The sequence below is a fragment of the Chiloscyllium punctatum genome, chromosome 8, assembly GCF_047496795.1.
Source record: "Chiloscyllium punctatum isolate Juve2018m chromosome 8, sChiPun1.3, whole genome shotgun sequence".
In the NCBI taxonomy this organism is placed as follows: Eukaryota; Metazoa; Chordata; class Chondrichthyes; order Orectolobiformes; family Hemiscylliidae; genus Chiloscyllium; species Chiloscyllium punctatum.
In genome coordinates, this window is record NC_092746.1 from 76,010,643 (window position 1) to 76,030,267 (window position 19,625).

Sequence of the window (19,625 nt, forward strand, 5' to 3'; positions counted from 1 at the left end):
ATTCATTCACTTTTTTGCCGTGAGCTGTAAAAAATTTTTCCATAGCATAGTGAAAAGGCACTGAATCTTGAGAATTTGCATGAAAAAGAGTTGATTCTTTAAGTGAATCATGAATCCTGCTCAAAAATAGATTCTGCTCTCTCTTTTTATTTTTTGCGAATTATGAATTTGCTAGTTAAATCTTCACATACTGGAATGAAACTTCAAGCTAGCTAGAAAATCTTAGGTTACATTAATTTTGTCTAACATAATCAACATACAAAAAAACTGGTTTAACATACATTGTAGATATTTTTGGAAGATTTACAATTGCACAAGTCTAAATTGTGCTTGCAATTGTAAATTATCTTTAGTCTGTATCATTGGAATTATCCAATTTTATCTGCGTAATTGTATAAAATACTAGGATGTTTAACTGAAGGAGGATGAGTTGTGAAGCAAAATGTTTTTCTCAATAGGTGCCTGCTGAGATGGCTATTCTGTGAGGGAATAACAATGTTTTTTGCAATTTCTTTTCATATTTTGGTTCATTCATGCAGCATTTGACCCTAAAACATTGGACAGGCAATATGAGCACTATAGTTGCTTGAGGGCCTGTGGCTATGCTCCAGACAATCGGGATTGGAATCTACGGATCATTTTGTTTGTTGTGGGAGGTTCGCTGATAATTAAATGTGTTATGTCTTCTGTCTGGAACATTCACAGATCGTATTGTCCACAGGATCCCCAGGACAAGCTATTGAACCTATTTGCTTTGGTGCTAAACTGTTGAACCTTGAAGGAGGCTGAGAATATTGGCTTCTACTGATAGGCCACATAGGACGATCAATGCTACTCTTTAACTGGAGTAAAAGAATAGGTAAATATGCTCTTTTGAGCATGTCTAATATTGTTGGAACCACACCACCCCTGGAATTTCACTGGATTGTCCCTGTTTTGGTACTGAGTCCTTTGAAACTGAGATACTTTTGTTCTAAGATTTGTCCTAAATTATCCACTCTTCTTGGGACCAGTCTTGACATAGAAAAGAAACAATGACTGACTAGCTTTTGCTGATCTCAGAGTATTCCAAAGTACATTTGAAGTATTGTAACATATTAAAAGTTGAAAGCCAATTTTTTGTTGTCTGTTGGATCTTTTTTAAGCAATGCTGAGTCTCTATTTTATTGCTGACTAATGATCTTCATTGTGGTAGATATTTAAATTCGGGTGTACGTATATGGAGAAGGGAATGGATTCGACTGTACTTTGATAATCCCCAAGTATTCTGCAGGTACATATTGTTCAGGATAAGCTGAAGTTTGTTCATGTGAATGCGGTAGCAGCTCGCTGTTATTGTACATTAAACCTTAATCCAGCACAATTATCACATTTTACAGAACATTAGAAAATCCACAAAATAAGTGGTTCAACCCAAGGATATCAATAACCACTATGACCAGCCTCCCCACCCTGCTTTTCCCAGTTAGGTTAAAACATGATTTTTGCAATTACTACAAGTGTATCTCTTTGGACTTTCAGTGATATATGTTGAATCCACAGTGTGGATTGGTTTTAGAATTGAGTCAATAAGCTTATTTAGCAGCCCACGAAACTCAATTGTTTCTTTTAACGAAGAGGACTATTTGAGAATGAAAAGCAAGACTACAGATGCTGGAATTTCTGATGCAGAAAATCCTGAAATACTCAACAGATCAGTAACTATCAGTGGGAAGAACAGATGTGTTGATGTTTACATGTCAATATTCCTCTGTCTTCTTTCATATCTTTAATAATAAAGTCAATTTATCTTCTCTGAACATTCTTGCACTCAATAAGACAGCAGTAATCGGATGTGAAAACCAAGGTTACCCAGAAGAACATGCATCTGCATCGTATATTGGCAATATGTAAATGGTGGACTGGGGTTGAGGCGGGTATAGTAGGTTTTAAGTTAGAGTTGCTGACATACTAGAACTTAAACCTGCTCTGTTTTTTTAAAATCCGATTTGTATACATAAATCGGAGATACTACTGGTTGTTCACTAGCATACACCCTACGAAAGTACGGTACGAACATGGTAATACCAGTAGACCATTGGGTTCAAGCTTGACACAATATCTAAATATTTAATTTGGGTAACCACCTCTGTAAATACCGCTGTTTGCACTATGATCTGTGCAGGTGAATGTAAAAGCTGCTGTGATATCAGTCAAACAATCATGGGAGTTCTCCCAATGTCCTACCTACCATTTATGTCAGAATCCTCATCACCAAAGATATTGATTAACTCAAAGTTTGAGAGAAGATTTGTCTGCAACACAAATTCCCAGCTCGGCGAACAGAACCACAACAACATATTGATTAACTGTTTATAGGACTTTGCTGAGCAGAAACCGCCTGTTCATTTTCAACGATGATGGCAGTTCAGAAATAATTAATTGGCTTGTTAACACTTGAGGGCTTCCTTAAGTATGGGGTGGAACATTGCCAGCTTTATCATTTATCTATAGGGATGTGGAAAACACTTGCAAGTTGACATTTATGACCTATCACTGGTTACTCAGAGGTCTTTAAGTGAATCCGACATTAGTCTTTGCAAGGTTACTCCCTAAAGAACTTTAACAAACCAGATATTCTACAGTTTGTTTTTCTGGTGAATGCTTATAAGAGACATGGGGAGAAACAAATCTGAATATGACGCAAGACATCTGTTTCTATATTTGCCATGCGTAAACTATTATTTGATCATTTAAATTGAGGATACTGCCTGCAATCTTGTGATGCCTAAAACATGAGAACTTAATGTCTTTGGTGTGTAGCTTTTTAACGCAGAGGCACACAGCACACAGGCTTCAGATGTGCATATCTACGTGGCCAGTTTGTGGATCTCGCATAAGTACTTGTAGCAGTTTGCAGTCAATGAAATACTTTTGAAATAGGGTCACTGAAATGCAGGAAATGTGGTGACCAATCTGCACACAGCAAGCTAACTCAAACATGACTGTGACGAGATTCTGGATTAGTGGTGCTGGAAGAGCACAGCAGTTCAGGCAGCATCCAAGTAGCTTCGAAATCGACGTTTCGGGCAAAAGCGCTTCATCAGGAATATGACTATGATGAGGCCCATGCAATCCGATTTTATTTTTTTAATGATGCTGATTAAGGGCCAAGACAGTTGGGAGAAGACCACTGCTGCTCTTCTCCACAGTGCTGTGGGATCTTGCACATTCGAGTACCTTGGTTTAAAGTTTTACCATTTTTTGATAATACTGCACGACAGCGTCCGTTCTGGATGTGACTTGATGGAGCCTTGTGACTAAAGGACTACGTGCTACCAACTAAACCATGGCTGACTCGTATGGACCAAAAATTGGATGCTTTAATGTTCATACTTTAAATTTCTGAAACCTGTTTGTCAATTCTAATGAAAATTCTGCGTTAAGAACACCAACACAACTTGGCCAACAAGTTCAGACCATTTCAATGTGTTTGCATCAAACATATTCAATGATGGTGAATGAAGACACATCTACGTTCTTGATTGTAATAATTTTGTAGACTGTCTTTCAAAAAAGCAGCATTTTTATCTGTCCTCCTTTTTATGACTTAATATTTTAATATCTGATTTGAGAATAGAAGGTTGTTGTGTTGTCAAGGCATGTCATGTAAAATTTCTTAATCAGTGAGCAAGAAAACAGATGGATTTCCTTTGTTTTTCCTTTTCTATTGTGTAAATATATATTGTAATTGAATAGTGATGCTGTCAAATTTTCATTAAATTGTATTCCCAGATTTCTATGTCTGTTGTAACAAAAAGCAAATCAAATTGTTTCCAAGTTTTGTCGTTTATTTCACTTCTGTCTCCCATACCTCCTTTCATTCTATATGATCTGTCTTTGAAAATGTTTCAAACAATTTGAATTCCAAATCATTTTAATCTTATATTTTTGGACACTTGATATTTATTTTCCAAGTTGTCAAACTGTATAGTTGGTTTTAGTTCATTCCAATTACTTGGAAGTAAATCATTTTCAATGTTTTGCCCAAGTGCATTTTTCAAGTATGGAATTAGAGCTGGCATTCATTAACCCTGGACTCATGTATAGACTCTTATGAAATGTGACAGTTTTATTTTTATTCACTCGTTGCATGCGCTTTCACTGTCTGGGTCAGCATTTATTGCTCATCCCTGATTGCCCTTCAGCAGGTGATGGTTAGCTGCCAACTTGAACCACAGCAGTCCACATAGATATAAAATTGGCTAAAGTGCAGAAAGCAGAGTAGCGATGAATGTCATTTTTTTTTTCAGGACTGGAGGGAGGGATATCTAAGCAGGGACATGCATACCTTGGAAGCTACATGGCAAAGGTTCATTCGAATCATTCATGCAATGAGAAGGTTTCTTAATTTACCTATAATCTCTGGAGTTTAGAAAGTTCACAGGTGATCTCATTGAACTATAACATTCTGAAGGGCTTGACAGAAAAAGACAGGTTGTTTCCATTGGTTAGTGAATATAGAAGACAGGAAACCATCTCAGGATAAGCGATCAATTGTTTCTAACTGAGATGAGAAATTTTGTAACTCATGACTTGTGAATCATTGGAATTCTGGACCTCAGAGGGTTACTCAAACTCCTTTGAACAGATTTAATGCTGCGAAGTGTATACAGGAAATGCAGTTGAAGCACAACTTCTGCTGTGATCATATTGAATAGCAGAGCAGGCTCAAGGTGCAATCTGGTTTATCCCTGTTATGTTATTATGCAATAGTGTTTTCCCAGAGATCAGTATAATGCTTTTGTCTTAATTACTTAGAATGCTGGGCATAATTGCCAAGTTTCAGTAAGGCGCAAAATTCAAAAATTCAATAAACAATGAGGAGGATAGTAACACTTAAGGTAGACAGACTCATGAAATAGGAAGAAGAATGATAGATGAAATTTAACTCTCCCATACAGTGAGAAATTTTTGTCTGAAGAATGAATCGGAGACAATTATGAACAAAAATATAAAATTTTAAAGATATAGAGACACTTGAGTTTGTAGTATGTAAAACCTTTAATGGAGTATTTGGTTTACCAGGTCTGGTTGATAAGAGTTTTGTTTGACAATGTTTGAGGATAGGCCAAGTTTCTTGTAAGCAGTCTTGAAGAGATAGAGAATGGCTTGCAAACTTGGTGCAGAGTGTGTAATGGCAGTGCAGTTATCCCCAAACTGCAGATCATGTGCATCTTTAGTTTTGGCAGGGAGATATCTAAAGTTAGAGTTTTCCAGCTAGGCAACATTTAATACTTACAGCTAAAGGCAATTTATATTTGGGGTGAATAGCCAATGATAGGTATATTGTAAACAGGAAGAGGCTATCTCTCAGCCTTGTTTCATACCGGTCTAGATTTCGAAGGCATCTGTTTCAGATCCAGTAATGTCATTTATGAATTTACAGGATTATGATGATGTTTCTTATATCTAAATCTTTGGAGCACATTTTACAGAGCCTTGCCCTATCTTGTCTTCCATACCCCCAAATCCACCAACCCCAATTTGATGTCATTTGCAAATTAAGCAATTATGTTTTTGATTCTAGAGTTGAAATCTTTGTGTAAATTGTGAACAGCGATGGTCCTAAAACTGATTCCTTTATTCCCACTGTACTGTCTGAAAACCAACTAACAATCTACTCTGCCATTTGTTCCCTGAATCCATATTATATGCCCATAGTTATTGTTGGACATCTTATCAAAGGCCTTCAGACAAAAATGGAATAACATCTCTTGCATTATCATTGTACTTCATCTTTTGCCTCCCCAAAAAATTTGATTAAGTTAGTCAGGCAAGAATTTCCCCTTTGGAAGCCAAGCTGGCTATTCATTATTTTATATTTATATTCTGTGTTCATCCACTCGCTTTTGTGGGAATTTCATTTTTTTTTTCTAAGCATTATTGGGCATATTCTGTCTCCCTTCTTAAATATGCTGTCTGCCAGACCTTTGTTACTACCCCTTTTTCTAACATATTTAAATAATCACTGAGAAAATGCATCAAGATATATTGCCAATCACAATATATTAAAACTAAGGTAATAGGACATATACTGTAACTGTGGTACCATATTAATATTGTCAGCACTAGAGAAACATGCTGTAATTTATAAAGTTACACCTGATTTCATTGATAACTAGGGTGGCTTTTACAAAAAGTGCTTTTCTGGAATTTATTTCTGAATATCACAGTAAATGTACAGTTAAGGAAAAGCAAAAGGGCTTTGTTCCAAGCTGTTACATTCTTGTCATAGCATACATTTTAATTAAAAATGATTCCATTAAATATCAAATAGGTCTGTTTGGCAGTGAATGAAATCATACGTGCTTTCCTTGAAAAAGACAGAAGTTTGGAGCAATACCATGTATAAAATGTATTTATTTAATGCCAATTCCAGGTTGTCTCAAAGCACTGAACACCGGAAGTGTTACCCCGAAGATTTAAACCAGACTGCAGAAGTAGTATTCCAAAGATTTATAGCTGTTGTCAGTAATAGAAACCAAACAGAACATTTCATTATGTTGGCTTGGTTCTAATTTTATTTATATTCTTTAAAAAATAATAATGAACCTTAATTTGTAGTTGTATATGAGTAAGTAAACTGGTGGATGACGTTGAAATTTTCTTTTGTTGTTCTGACGTGACAGGGATTTTATTTTGCAATTTTTCACTTAATTGCTGACCGCAGGTTTTAATCTTGTACACCATTTTCAGAAATATAGTTTGCAGAAATGGAAGTTGTGTATTGTTTTAGGGAGTTGAGCTGTCCTCCCTTTCTGAAATATTTCTGTGCTTCCATCAGTTACCAACTTGGCCCTGTTGAAGTTTAGGTAGGCAAAGACATTTTCATGATACAAGTGTATTTGTTTACACTTCAGGGGTCCAAGGCTAGACTCCTGGTGAGTCCTACAATCTGCCTTTCAGCAAGTGTGAATAAATGCCTTCATTTCAATTATACAAATGTATAATTTTGCTGCTAAGACATCTGCATGCAAGTCTTGTGCATAATCGTGCCTATATTTTTCTGTGTTTAAAAGGAAAGTTAACCAAAAATAACTGCAGATCTTTTTTTTTCCAGGAAATGTCCTTAGTTGCTCCAGAATCTCCTTGGGAGCAAGCAAGAAGAGTATTCCAAACATATGATCCTGAAGGTAAAAGTGTTTAACCTTCAAAATTTCTTGTTAATGTCTGTTAAGTACGATTCAAAGTGCGATATATTTTTCCACTCAAAAATCATACTTAATACAGTTTGTAAGCACAGACGTAGCAATAGTCATTTCAGGTTTAATTTGAGAAAATTAAGGTACAAATTTAAAGCCTAAATAAAAAGTGTGTGGCTGGATCTGTAGGTTTTTTTTACAACAAATCTGTTAATCCTTTTCTGAAGTTCTTTGGCCTATTTATGATAACTGCAAATTGATTTTGAAAGTTGTATAGTTAAATATAACAAGTGCATTGTCAGTTTAAGAGAAGTTGACAATATATGGTAGTGACAGATATGATATGATGGTGAATCAAAAGTCTATAGTGATAATGTATTTACTATGTTCTGGCTCTCAAGTGTACTTGAGTTAGCAATGCACAGAAAGTAGCAAAAGCTTGTGAATGATGGAGTACTTAAACTTTACTGTGGCATATCTTAGTAAGAGCTGGCTCTTTTCCCTCTGTCCTCCTTGTCAAGTGTATAGTTCTACTTTTATAAATGCCATTACCTAAGTTTCTGTAACATGATCTATTCAATGATCCAAGAAGTTAATTTTTTGAAGTTTTATTAATGTTTTTGAGTTTATTCCATCATGCTCAGTCTATATTTTGCAGCTTGTATTTTTGTGTTTTAAATGATACCATTATTCTTAGCTCCTTATTTTGAGAATGATTCTTAATATTTTGCATTTCTGAGAGATTACAAGATAATGAACAGATAACTCCCTCTTTAAGTTGCTTTTGTTACTAAATGCCCTGTATTACTTTGGACTATTGCATCTTTAAAATTGAGAGTTGAGATAATGCTTTCAGAAGGTCATCTAGTGTGGTCAGATGGTCCAACTGCAACACGAGAATTGATGGTAAAATTTCATGGGATGTGTTGAAATGGCAATTTGCAAAAATGTTTGCCTGAACCATGTGAACAGAAGTAACAACAAATGGAAGTAAGTTTGGAAATGTATCTTCTTTCAAGGAACTAGAATATGGGACAGTGTTTTCAAACTGTATTTGTGTAGGTAATAAAGTGTTCTTTCCTGGATGTCCATCAAATTGCAGGAACTAGTCTTGCTTTCTCTTCCTGAAGATTCCATGCAGATATATAATGTACCTGATTTTAAATGTCCCTCATTGATTGTAGACACTGATTTGGTTTAAGCAATAACTCCCATTTCAAATGAATTTCTTATACACAATATGCAAATTACGCATTATGTTGTGATTTGAATACGATCACAAATTGTCACTCTTCTTTCTTTGGTTATTTCCAGCATCCTGTTTTTTTTAAAAAAGCAGACCAGGTGCCTATTGTATTTGAAACACCCTTCATCTATACATCGGTTCCATGCTTCAGGACAAATTCTGTTCAAAATCCAAAGATTTGTTTACAAACCTCTTAAGTACTTTGTTATTGCCCACTTATCTTTAAGCCAGTGTATGCTCCTTGCACTTCGCCTCTGACTTCCTGGACATAAGTTCTCAGTTTGTTTTTGGAATATTCAGGCCTGCAGCTGTTCCAGACCTATGGTCTGAGACTCTTGACTACTTCTACTTTGCATCTCTTGTTTTATGTACACCTGGCCTTTCAAGAGAGTTCACATTTAAAGACTAGTGTGTGTGTGTGTATAGCATTGCAACTCTGCCTGGCAGTTTGTCTTGTCTTGGACTGCAAGCTCCCCCCTCTCTCTCAAATCAATTGGTTTGCTGTAATAAAGACAGAAATTGTTGGAACAGTTTAGCAGTTCTGGCAGCATCTGTGGAGAGAAACCGGTTAACATTTCGGGCCTAGTGACCCTTCCTCAGAACTCAGGTTTGCTGTAATATTTGCCTCTCAATATACAATATATTCTTTGTATTTTAAATGAACTCACGAAGTTAATCTATTCCTGGTGTGCAGTTGATTATTAGAACATTATCATTAACCTGACATGGTGAACTGTGGTGTAAATTTTGTGATGATGTACTTGAACACTTTATGCAACAGGTAAAGACATGGTCAACACACTTGGATTTTACAGAAGTGCATGAGGTAAACTTCTGTCTTTATTGATTACTGTCTTGAAGAGTGTTGACAGCACAGCTTGCTGGTAATTGGACAAGTCCCAGCAAGAAGGCAGTTTAACACACCAGAGAAAGGCAAATGATCAGGGTTTGTGCCAGATCAATAGTAAGCAAGGGAAAGTCAAGGACATATTGCCCAGATGTTCAAACATTTCTCTAGTATAAATTGGGACACAGCAACCTCAAACAAAATTCAAAATATTTAAACAGCATTGATTTCTAGATTTTGGTGTATTTGATGAAGAAAAGTAAGCCTTTAAAATTTGTCAGTTTGGAGCAAATGCCTATACAGACTTGACACATTAGGATTAACAGCCAAGGAGCCAAAGGTTCCCAAAAGCAAAGTATCAAGTTAGAAGACAATTTAATCAGATTAATCATCACTAATCATCAATTGAAATTCATGACAATTAGCAGAAATAACCATAGGTTATTTCTTGAACAGATGCAGAAAAAAGGGCTCGTTGTGATCTTCCAAATGAGCTGGCATACAGAATCATCAAGTTGGTGACTGCATCCATCTCCTGGAAGCTATCTTGGATCTTTCTGGAAACAAACCAAAGACTTACATTATTGGAAAGCTGCTTGAATGGTGGAGATAAGAGTGAAGCGTTACTTGCAGAATACAAAGCTTGTACAAGCTTAAGCATTGATATATCATCAAACAGTCTGATAAAGAAAGAGGTGGGAAGTCTGGCCTTCTGTATGTACCAAGGAAGCCCAGCTTTTAATCAATTTTGCAAAGCATGTGGCAGTAAAGGTCTTTGGCAGAGGCAAAGGCTTTTGCAAGTACAAAAACTGTGCATCGACCCAAACATACACATAGAAAGAGTAAAATACAAGAGTACAAGCTACAATTAAGACCACCTGGTTTCCTGTCAGATGCATAAAGTGATTGAAAAATCAGAGTCTGGCGATGTCTCATGGAAAACGTCAGAGTGAAATGTGTTTGCCGTTGTGTACCCAATAGTCATTGTTTCATTTGAAATGTTTGTAGAAATTGTTCAGTTAATTTATTATTAGCTAAGATTGGCACAGTGGCAAGTGCCAATATATTTTCGTATTACCACTGCCAACTTCTTAAAAGAAAATGCACCCACTGATGTGGAAAGCCATGACAATGCCTACAAATGTAAATCTTGTAACATGCAACCTGTTCAGGATCATTAAGTACAGTCAGTATTCTGAATGATGCAGTTGTCTCGTTCATAGACCCTACTGGGCCAGCAAATGCAGGTCGACAACATTCTGTTGATCTCTCACGAGCTGTAATCTATGAGATTAGTCAAACATGAGACACAACTACAGCAGACTATTCAAGAAACATTTGCAGTATTGAACAGGTAAGAAGAATGGAATAATTCACTTTTTCTCCTGAACTAGTGAAGTTAACATTTACATTCTCTGCTGTGGAGAGAAAAGTGAAAGTTTGAGAAAAACGATGGAACAGCTAGCTCAGAATAAATTTGAGAATATCTCCTTTAGGGAAATCTTTAAGTTTTTAAGGAAATCTCTGTTTAGTTCTCAAAGGTGAATGATGAGCTGAAAGAGAGAAGGGATGAACGGTGAACTATAGCTTTGTATAATCAATCTAGCACAAACATTGCTGGTTTACAGGAAGATCTGGAGCAATTTCTCATGTAAAACTTGGCAGGCACAAGCTAAAAGCTGGAACAAATGGTAGGCTTGCAAAAACAGGTGGCGATGCACAGTGCACCCAACAAGGAGCTGTAAATCACTCAAGTGACGGCTTTTTTTTTCAGAATGAAATGCCAGCAATGATGCTTTAGAGAAGAAACAGCAAACATCCAAGCTGCGGAAGCTATGGAAAGTTTTCTTTTGAAGGATGGTCTAATTCAATTTCACACAGCTACAAATGCATCAAACTATATTGGCCTTTTTTGGTATGAGCTAGTCATCTCCCAAGTAGTTGTCATTCTGTGAAAAGTAACTCATCTCCTGACTCCCTAATATCCATGATGTTGTTCAGGCAGGAGTTTTTGTTTCAGAATGAAATGCCAACAAATGATGCTTTAGTGAAAGAACTTGAGCAGGACATAGGAGAATGCACAGACCATAAGAAATAGGAACAGGAGTAAGATATTGGACCTCTCGAGCCAGCTCTGCCATTCAATAGGGTCATAGCTGATTCGACATTCCTCTCATCCACTTTCCTATGTTTTTCCCATAGTCCTAGATTCCCCTTCTGATCAAGAATCTATCTGCCTCAATCTTAAATATACAGAAGGACTCTGCCCCCACAGTTCTGAGTTAAGGAGTTCCAAAGACACTCAACCCTCAAGAAATTCTTTCTCATCTCAGTCTTAAATTGGTGCCCCTTTATTCTGAGACTATGCCCTCTTGTCCTCGACTCTCCTAATGAAGGGAACATCCTCTCAGCTTTTAACAAGTCTTTTAAGAATCCTGTTGTTTCAGTGAGATCACCTCTCATTCTTCTAACCTCCTGTGAATAGAGTCCCAACCTGTTTAACCTGTGCTCGTAAGATGATCCCTCTATACTAGGAGTCATCCTAGTGAACCTTCCTTGAACTGCCTGAAGTGAAATGATATTTTTCCTTAAATAAAAGGATCAAAATTGCTCACATTACTCCAGATATGGTCTCATGAGCACTTTGTCCAGTTGTAGTAAGAGTTTCCGACTCTGAGATTCCAACCCCTTAAGAGAAGGGCTAACATTTCAATAGCTTTCCTGATTACCACCTGTACCAGTGTGCTAGCTTTCTGTGTTCTGTATTAATGGAATGTTTGAAGTATTTTCTCTGTTAAAAAGTAATGTGTTTATCTCCTTCTGTTATTTTCTTCCCCATAAGTATCTCCTCAGATTCATTTACTAACATGCCTTTGTTCATTTTGACCTCTCTTACTTTTTTTTCCTGTTTAAAGAAGCTCTTTTTATCAGTATTCCTCACTCAGTTGTCCTTGAAGTTTCTTTTCTCTCCCTTTACTATCTTTTTAATGCTTATTTGTTAGTTTCTGAATTTATCCCTGTCTTTAGGGTTATCATTGACTTTAGCCTCCTTGATGCTTTTTTCTTTCTACTTACATTGTTCTTAACTTCCTTGACTAGTCATGGTTAGTTTATCCCTCTCTTAGAATGTTTCAACCTTACAGGGATGTATTTTTGTTGAGAGTCATTAATTATTTAAATGTCTGCTATTGTTTCCTTACTGTCTGTCTGCTAATCTGCCCTGTGCACTTCAGTTAACTTTATCCAAATTTCCTTGTAATTCCTTTAAAGTTAAATAGTTATTTTCAGCTCAAGTTTCTCATTCTCAAACTGAATAGTAAATTCTATCATCGGGAATCTTCCGAGGGGAGCTTTTATTTAGAGGTCATTTATTAAATCAATCCACGGGAGCCTGCCCCCGGATGGCTCCATGATATATTGCTCAAGGAAAAAACCCCAAATACATTCCGTGAATTTTTTGGCAAAGCTACTCTTTCCAACTTGATTGACTCAATCAATATGAAGGTTAATATTTATGCCCATAATTATTGCTCTTTTTATTTCTTGATATATATATCCTTTCTTGCGGTGTGGCTACTGTTTGGGGTCTACATTCTACACATTTCTCCCTTGCTGTTCTTTACCTCCATTCAGTTGGACTCTACAACACCCGAGTATAGATCATCTCTCATGACTTCCTCATCTCATTTCTTAAGAGTACCACCTCTACTTTCCCTCCTGTCTTTCTGAATGTTGCATTCCCAGATCTGATCCCCCTGTAATCTTGTCTCTCAATGGCTACACAATCTATCCATTTACCTCAATTTGCACCATCAATTCATCTATCTTATTCCAAATAATCCATGCATTCAAATAACAAGTCTTTAGGCTTCCACTTTTGCCATTTTTTATCATTGTAACTTTTCTTTGAACTGCAGTCTATTTGTCTCTTGGCCTTCATTACCCAGTCTACAGTTTCTCCATTTTACTGTTAGTTCTTTTATTGCAGTCATTGTTTCTCTTTCTGTTGTCACCCTGCTTAAGTTCCCAAGGCACAATATTCCAGACTGAGCAGTCAACCAATGGACTGAAGTCTCCCTGCAACCGTTAGCAATGTTTACAAGACTTTTTCTTTCCATTCCATATTCTCACGGTCAGTTTAGAGCTGCAGCTACCATTCAGAATAAAGCTGCTTGGCTGTGACTTCACACTTTGCAGCATACAGTGGGATGAATCTGTTATCATTCATGGTAATGGAGCAGAAGATGACACAGACAACTTTCCTTACAAGCACCCCTCACAGCACCTCCGCTATCATAACATAACACTGATCTTTTGACTCTAGATTTGTGCCTGTGTCTTAGAGTACCTTTTTTACTTTTTGCCTGATACTGCCCAGTCCTCTACCCTGACAAAGAGCTGTGTTTATAGGCTATAGTTTCATTTCATCTTTCTAAAAGCCTTTAATCATCCTATTTCAGATTACCGACCCTTTCACTTTCCTGTTTCCATCCCCTGTTTGTTCTCCATACACAATTTTGCAACTGAAGATATGCAGATGAAGGGCCAAATTTTCTGAGGAATAGCAGTCCCATTTAGATTACCACTCCTTTTCACTGACCTGTCTCAGAGCTCCATGTTTCTCGACTGAACTTGCAGTTCAAATATCTTATGGAATACGGAGCATCCTGATGCGGGATGTTTATAGTGCAGTTGTAGAGGCCAAAATACATCACCCTTTTGTAGCAATCAGTTACATTCCAGGGCTTAAATATCCAAAAACACTTTGATAAGCTGTGGAAAGAAGGCATGTGTATGAGAGGTTAGGATGGATGCATAAGGATGTGGCAATATGATTGGAAAGTCAGTTGTATTCCTCTCCAGGTTTTAATCACTACAATTTTTCTTGGGTTACTATTCAGCTAAGTGAGTAGAAACCCTCAAAGGTCTCTTACTCTTACTCGAGATGGGGATATTTTCAGAGCTTTGTGAACTCTGGGTAATTGCTCATTGGAAGGTTAAACCACCTGAGCAATTACCACCTAGTCAGTGTATCAGAACTTCTGACAGGGTCCTTGCACGATTGTCAGGATATACCTTGAGTCTCGACTACTTGGAGGCAAAAAGACCTAGGCCAAGGTGACCTTGGAAAATTAATTGAAAATAACTCCCATTAATAATTCACCTGTACTCAACCAGTTGCCATTCAAGCCTAAATGCATAGATAAAATAAAGCTTATGATAAAATTACAGCAAAGTTTGGAAAAAAACTCAACATTTGAAGCATTTGTGGAGAAAAAGAGTTAGTATTTTGAGTCAGATTACCTTGGAGCATAAATACTAGGATGCATAAAATCTCTTTTTGTTAATTCTAAATCTCTATCAGTGTTTAATATATGCTTCAAAATATCCCAAAAAACAGTATAATAAATTATTTTAATAAGACCCATAATCAAAGTATATAATGTTAAACAATGACAGAATTGAGAGGGCATAAGAAAAAACCTTGACTTTTGCAAGGATTGGCAGGAAATGAAGTTCACATGCTGAAAAAGCATTCAGGTACTTAAAACTGGTGCAATCTGGTGGTAACTGCTGTGGAATGTACAACAAATATCTAATCTGGATGGATCACTACATAAGCAAATAATGTAAAGGATTTTAATCACAAGATCATTCATTATTCAGCCCCAAAATAAATATATTCTGGTTTTTGGATTGGGCTTCTAGTAGTGTTTTTTCTTAACCTAATCCTCTAGATTGTTACAGGTTGTTGTCCAATACCTATTTTAGGTAGTGCATTTAGTTCACTTGTTTTAATTATAAATTAAGACAGAAGTATTTTTTTTAAAATGTTGCAGGATATTTCAGAGCTGAAGTTGCCTTTTCTGCACAACTTACTTTTCAGTCTGAATTTGACTGCAGTTTTCAACTTCATACACTACAATTACTTTGGTGATGAATTTAAATGTTTTAATTTCTTCAAACTTCTGCTATTTGGGGAGCAAAATGCTCCATTCTATTGCTTGGAATTAGGAGAGGGAGCAAAGGTAGGACAAGACTTCGGGGAAGGTGATCCAAAAGGCAAGAGATTTTGAGAAGAGTTCTACAGTTGAACAGAAATATAGAGAAGGGTTTAGGAGCAGTTGTTGAGTATATTTTGAATAACTGGAGGTTCTGCCTTCAATGTTAGATCATACAAGTATATATATCTTATGTGTTATAAATCTTGATAAGACATAGTGATATCTGTGATGCTGAGGACCTCCAGAGGAGGCAGAGATGGGTCATAAATGCACACAAATTAGCAGCAGCAGTAGGTCATTCAGCCCTCTATCTCTGATGACCTTTGATTCCCTTGCCAAACAAAAAATCTAACTGCTTTCACTTTAAAAATATTCAATGACTTTGCCTCCTCCATTTTCTGAGGCAGGTAATTCCAAGGCCTAGCAATGCTCTGAAAGAAAGTGAGATTTCTCTGATCTCTGTTCTCAAAGGACAAATCCTAATTTTACAACACATTCTCCTGGTTCTGGGCTTTCACAAGTGCACTTCTGTCTGAAGGTTGTTGCAAATGGGGCGGGCGAAGGTAGAGGAGGGTAGGGGCGTGGAGAGAACTTCGCTGGCCTAAATGGACTTAAAGGTGAAGACTTTTTCAAAGTGCCGAACTCAGCATGTCTACAATTCAGGTCATTTGGCCCCTAGGGCGGGAAAAAAAATTAATTTTAGGTCCCTTCAGGTTAAGCAAGTTTTTCCAAAGGACTCAAACGGTATATAATGGACCCAAAAATATCCTTTGTCCAAAGACCATTTGATCCTGAAATTTTTGAATAAAGGATTCCCGATCTATTATTTCATTTGGCTATTTTCCCTCTGAATTGCAAACCAAAAAATCTTCAATTATCACACTCTGCAAATACTTAAGAATGTTTTCTGGTTTCAGTTTATCCAACCTCCATCCACTTTCATAACAGCATAGCCTGCTCTGGCCTGTCCTCAAACTGACTTTTAAATTAATTATTCCTCCTTACAATTAGTTTTTGATGTAGTGAAGTAACTGGGTTTTACACACTTTCAGAATTTACTGAATGCTTTTAAACAGTTTTAGCTCTTCTACTCAGAACAATAAAACTACTATGGGCAACACTTCTTTGCAAAAGTTGCTGCCATCATATCTCCATTGCTTTAGTTAAGTAAACCTGCTCCTTTGGAGCCTTGGATGGTGGTGAGGGGGGAGGATTTACATCTCTTGCAGTGCAAGAGAAGGTACCAGAAGTGAAGAGTTTTAGAGGGTGGAGGAGGTGGGGTGGGTGGGGGGTTGGTGGGGAAGAGATGTGGGAAGTGAAGCAGATGTGCTGGAGGACATTGTTGATCACATGTGACTGGAGATTGCATACCTTGACATAGGAGACCATCTGGGATGTCCTGGAGTGGAATTGCTCCTTCTGCGAGTAAATATGGCAGAGGCGGAGGAATTGGGAGTAAGGGATCACATATTTACAAAGGGGGTGGGCGGTGGTGTGGTCAAGGTAGCTGTGGGAGTAAGTAGGTGTGATATAGATGTCCGTAATGTCAGTCGCCAGAGATGGAGAGGTCCAGTCCCTTGCTAGGTCCACACCTTCCTCCACTCCTGGCACCTTCCCATGCTGCCTCAAGAGATGAAAAATCTGTGCCCACCCCACCTCTGTCCAAGGCCCCAAAGGATCTTTTCACATCCCAAAGAGATTTTCCTGCACATCCAGACACCTCATCGACTGTGTCCGTTGCTCTTGATGTGGTCTCCTATACATTGGGGAGACAGGGCACCAACTTGCAGAACATTTCAGGGAACATCTCTGGGACACACTTAACAAATAACCCCACTGCCCTGTGGTTAACCACTTCAATCCCCTTCCCACTCCGCCAAGGATGTGCAGGTCCTGGACAGCCTCCACACCCCAATCCAGGCCACCTGACAACTGGAGGAAGAACACCTCATTTTCCACCCTGGGACCCTCTAACCACATGGCATCAATGTTGATTTCACCAGTTTCCTCATCTTCCCTTCTCCCCACCAAACTTCATCCCAGAACCAGCCTTCCTTGGCACCACCCTCTTGAAGTGTCCTGCTTGCCCTCCTTCCTTCCTACCTATCCACTCCACACTCCTCTCCAATCTATCACCATTACCCCACCCCCACATCTACTTATCGCCTTCCCAATTTACCCCCCACCCTCCCCCGCACGCTCACTCACTTCACTCACTTCACTCACTTCACTCACTTCACTCACTTCACTCACTTCACTCACTTCACTCACCTCACTCACCTCACTCACCTCACTCACCTCACTCACCTCACTCACCTCACTCACCTCACTCACCTCACTCACCTCACTCACCTCACTCACTTCACTCACCTCACTCACCTCACTCTCGCTTCCCCCGCACGCACTCACTCACTCACACACTCACTCACTCACACTCTCTCACACGTTCTCTCGCTCTCGCTCCCCCCGCTGAAGGGCTTATTCCTGAACTGCCGAATTTCCTGCACCTTGGATCTTTCCTGACCTGTGTTTTTCCAGCGCCACACCTTTTGAGAGATAAGTGCAGACAATACTCCTTTTAAATAAAAAAGAAGTAGAATCACTCCACATGGAGTTTATATTTCTGCTTTTAGAACAATTTTAATGTTTGATATGAAACTTTTTTGCTGAAACAGATTCATATTAATAGAATCCACAGTGCAATGCTGATTTCAATTCATTGAAATTTGGATCTTCTTCTGCCAAAGCGAAGTATAAGAAATGCTCGTAAATTATACTATGTGGCATCTTCCATGTTACAGCCATCTTATTAATGCAAATAAATACATGATGTTTTGCATTTGAGGCAATGTAAAAAGTGAGCTGAGCTTTTAATTATTGAAGTCTGTATATTCCACAATTGATGTACCTTAATGGCTTGGGTTTTGGAAAGATTACAATTATACATTTGCATTCATGCAGCTTTTCATACAAGATGCTCTAGACATGAGTCGATTTTTGACTGAATTATCTTGGAATAGAAGCTTTGATTAAACAAAGTATTTAGAACAGGTATTTTTAATTGAATGTCTTCTGCCTGCTAATTGGAAAGACCCTCTGTCTCTATCCAGTTCTTCCTGAGGATGGACTACAGCAAAAACGGTCCCACTTAGATGAACTCAGCTGATATAGAACATTGCATATGAAGGCTTTCAACTCTGTTGGATAGTAAAAAGAGCAATTTACTCTGCACCTGGTAATGCGGTGTCTGATGAGAATACCTTTAATGCTGATACCGGATGCTCAAAGTAACTTCACTCGCCAAAGTTCTTCAATTTTAGCACAAAGCAATCCTAAAATTTATAAGAACATTGGATTTGATTCTTCAATCAATTACATCTTTAGGCCTCCACCTCGACCAGTCAATAGGATACAGGTAGCCAGAGCCACTTTTATCACACTTATCTGTTGCCATAATAGTGGTACAAAACAAACTATCCATTTTCAAATTCCAAAATTTAATTTCTATACACAAGGCCTTCATGGGCTAAAATGTTTTTAAAAGAAAAAGACATATACCTAAAATGGCTGTAATGTTAACCTGCTCTCTGGTTTTGGTCAGGTCAGGAAACCATGTGGAATAAACACATTTAAATTGAAATTGTCATTTTACCTAAAAGCTTCAAAACAAACCTCAATCGTGTGTAAAGAAACTCTCAACTCCTGTTATAATTTGTACTTTAATGAAAAATATTGCACATATTGGAAAAGAAAGGTTGACCTGCAACTCTCCATCTTGAGAAGACAATGATGTCAAATCTATTATACACAAAAAAGCTACATTTTATTAGATGGTTGGTAAAACGGCCAAACAGCAGACCAAAGGAAAGAAAAATAGGTTTCTGGATTCTGTCTCATTTCTTATTTCCTTCTGAAAACACAAAAGCTGACACTGATGATAAGACAAATCAGACAGTTATCTATTGACTGAGAATTCAAAGACTACAGATTTTACTACTGTTAAGGCTATAAGATATCTGCTAAGCAGCCATGATCCCTGGATCAACTATACCAACACAAAGAGAAGCGACCTGTACAAGGAGGATGGATTGCACCTGAATTGGAAGGGCACTGATATTCGGCAGGGAGATTTGCTAGAGCTGCTCTGCAGGATTTAAACTAGCAAAATGGAGGTGTGGGAACCAGGGAGATAGTAAGGAAAGAGCTCAATCTGAGACTGGTACAATTGGGAAAAGGAGCGAGTCAAACGGGACAAAGAGAACAGGGTAGGACTGATGAACTGCATTAACTTAAATGCAAGAGGCCTAACAGGGAAGGCAGATGAACTCAGGGCATGGTTAGGA

The 19,625-nt window shown here is 37.8% G+C and overlaps 1 protein-coding gene across 2 annotated transcripts in view; it reads left to right on the top strand.

Annotated features, from left to right (window-relative positions):
- The window catches only part of mindy3 (MINDY lysine 48 deubiquitinase 3), a 135,371-nt gene that overhangs the window by 67,062 nt on the left and 48,684 nt on the right, over positions 1–19,625 (top strand). For both annotated transcript variants that reach the window (XM_072575820.1, XM_072575822.1), the window contains exon 11: positions 7,103–7,175. In XM_072575820.1, coding sequence (XP_072431921.1) covers positions 7,103–7,175 — 73 coding nt within the window. The remainder of the gene's footprint in view (positions 1–7,102; positions 7,176–19,625) is intronic.